The sequence below is a fragment of the Ochotona princeps genome, chromosome 15, assembly GCF_030435755.1.
Source record: "Ochotona princeps isolate mOchPri1 chromosome 15, mOchPri1.hap1, whole genome shotgun sequence".
Taxonomy (NCBI): domain Eukaryota; kingdom Metazoa; phylum Chordata; class Mammalia; order Lagomorpha; family Ochotonidae; genus Ochotona; species Ochotona princeps.
In genome coordinates this window covers 54,404,016-54,406,867 of record NC_080846.1, presented here as the reverse complement: position 1 = coordinate 54,406,867, position 2,852 = coordinate 54,404,016, and the positions used below count along the sequence as shown (strand labels likewise).

General features: G+C 58.0%; 1 protein-coding gene across 1 annotated transcript; it reads left to right on the top strand.

Annotated features, from left to right (window-relative positions):
- The first annotated feature begins 511 nt into the window (after positions 1-511).
- Positions 512-2,563, top strand: LOC131482003 (uncharacterized). Its single transcript, XM_058673147.1, has 2 exons — positions 512-2,150; positions 2,250-2,563. The coding sequence occupies exons 1-2, from the start codon at positions 1,046-1,048 to the stop codon at positions 2,561-2,563; spliced, it is 1,419 nt and encodes a 472-aa protein (XP_058529130.1). The 5' UTR covers positions 512-1,045.
- The last annotated feature ends 289 nt before the right edge of the window (positions 2,564-2,852 follow it).

Genomic DNA, 2,852 nt, shown 5'->3' with positions numbered 1-2,852 from the left:
AGCCTGTGGCTTTCCGCGCTGACACGACGTGGCCTTCCACACCAGGGCTCTGATCAGCCACACGACTTTCTGATGCTCTCAGGAGGAAGTGATGGTCATTGAAGACACCCTCCTCTGAGCTCTGCAGATGTGGAAAATTCCCTGAGGTGTCTTGGCCAACTATAGAAAGACATTGGGACTCTAGAAGGTCAACGGGCAGAAGAATACAATTGCTAGGATAACATTTCCATGGGAACAACTGAGTGGATACCATGTGTATAACTTATTGGATATCATTCCTTTGAGAACAACTCAACCCCTGTCACTAAGCCAAACAGAGAGCTCCTGGAGTCCTCGTGTTTTAATTGCAGAGAAGATTGTGGAGAAAATCCAGTCACTTTCTGAAGCTCTGATTGGTCCATGTCTTGACCTCCTAAAACACCATGGTAGTGTGTTGATGTGTGTGCCAGTCCCTGCGGGGCTCTGATTGGTCCGTGCCCTGCTCCGACTTCACAAGCAGCCTACTGTGATGTAGCCCCCAGAAGTGTATATCTGGCCGCTGGCCGGCCCTGGGTTTTGTCCGCTTGGCCCAGGGAGCTCTGTTGGTGACCTGTGTGGCTTGGACCCCTCTGCCCTAGCGGTAGTGCTCGGTGCTGTGGTGCGTGCTTGGTTGGTTTGTTTGTTGGTTTCTTGTTCTATTCTGTTTATTCTTGTGCCCATTTTCTTTAGCTTGTTTTTTTGCACCTCTTTGTTGTTTTGCCCCTTTTGTCTTTTTTTGCTCTTCTGTTTGTTTCTGCTTCCCCCACCTTTAGTTAGCCAGCTCGGTCAGACTTGCTAGGGCGAGTGTAGTTAGTGGCTTTTCCTCTTTCTTGTGTTCTGTTTTCTTGAGATAGCCTTGTTGCTTGGGTTAGTCTAGTTAGTCCAGCTAGAGTCCCACCTCAGTGAGCGGCAGTCAGGGCCCTTGCGATCCCTTTTTGTTTGTAGCTAGCTCAGTCAGGGGAACCGATTAGTTAGTATTTGTGACCAGAGAGTGCAGTTCAGAGAGTGTAGAGAGGGATTGTTGGCCATGTACAGCACCTGGGCCTTCCATCCGCCGCTTCCTGGCTACGAGTTCGGGGACATCATCGGCCAGGGCGGCTATGGCGTGGTGAAGCTGGCCCGCCAGCTGGCCACGGGCAGGGATGTGGCAGTGAAGATCTTCCTGCAGGAGCGCCGAGCCTCCAGCTCGCGGAGTGTGGCCCGGGAAGCGAGCCTGATGCGCAGCCTGCAGCACCCACACATCTTGCAGCTGCTGGAGGAGCAGCAGCAGGGCAGATTCGTGTTCCTTGTCATGGAACTGGCCAGCAGGGGCACCCTGGAGTGCTACGTGCATGAGCAGGGTGGCCTGGGGGAGCAGGAGGCAAGCTTGCTCTTCGCCCAGATCCTGTCGGCTGTTGAATGCTGTCACAGCAGTTTCATAGCCCATAGAGACATCAAACCGAGCAACATGTTGCTGGACTCCAACATGCACGTGAAGCTGGCCGACTTTGGGCTCAGCCTCCGGCTGCTCGAGGGTGCGCGGATAAGGGGCTTTCACGGGACCCCCGAGTACTGTGCCCCGGAAACCTTTTCCGGGGAGGAATATGACGCCTTTCGGGCGGACATGTGGAGTCTGGGGGTGACGCTCTTTGAAATGGTGACGGCCACACTGCCCTTCACTGGGGACACTGCAGAGGAACTTGAGAACTGCATCGTGGCTGGCAGCTACGTGCTGCCACGGCCCTGCAGCCCGGCCCTGACCGAGCTCCTGGGCTTCCTGCTCAGCGTGGAGGCCTGTGCCAGGTTCACCGCCCAGATCGCCAGGACGCACTGGTGGTTCGGCCCCCGCGCCCAGGAGTCCCAGGACAGCCCCGTGCCCAGGGAGGACTCTGCCACCCTGGTGGAGCTCCTCAGTGTGCCCCAGGACCTCAAGGACAGGCAGTACCTCGCGCAGCTCGGCCTGCTGCCTGGCAGCACGGCACAGGGGACGCCAGAGCCTGCGCCCCACGAGTCCGGCTTCCAGCCGCCTTGCTTGTTGCCAAGCGCTGGGAGCCATGGCGCTCAGGACTCCTTACATCTGAGCTCCATCCACAGCGACTCGGTGTGTTTCTCGCCCAGCTGCTCCACAGCCAGCCTCTCCAGCCAGCCCTCAGGTGAGTCAGCCCTCCCACCACCTGGTCTTTGCCCCCGCCAGTGCCCTGGGAGCCTGGGCCTGAGGCTTTGCTCTCATGTGCTTTGCTCTCTCCTACCAGGCCAGCTGCAGCAAGAGCAGAGCTCCCTTTCCAGCGCATCCCACGAGCCGGTGCCTGAGGCCTCGTGCCCCGTGGCCAGCACCAGCAGCCCAACGGACCTCGCACAACCGGAAGTGGAGGCGCCACGAGAGCCTGAGAGCACTGGGTCGCCCATTCCCGCCAAGGAGGGGAAGCGGGGCTTCCGTGGGGTCTGCAGGAGCTTCCTAAGGTTCCTGCAGCGCGCCTGCTGCATCCAGCAGGACCCAGACAGAGGCCCCGGCCTGCGCTCCAGAAAAGTAGCCCCGGAAGACTCTGCCCACTCCAAATTAAGATGACTCTTAAGTCTCTGAACTCTGACAAGTTCTAGTTTCTAATACAATTCTTATAACAGTCCTAACTGCATGTCTGGATCCTGTCCTGCATGGTGTCTGTGGCCTCTGTGCACTTTGCAAGGTCCTATGGAGTTGCCCAAGGGCTGTGTCTCAGCGGCTGGGGGAAGGGGAGGCCCAAAGCCTCACAGGACACACGCGTGGGAGGGATGGGCTCTGAGGGCTCTCCCACAGCAGGCAGGTCCCCATCTACAGCGATGGGCATTGCAGCAGAGCTGACTGTCTCCACCCATGT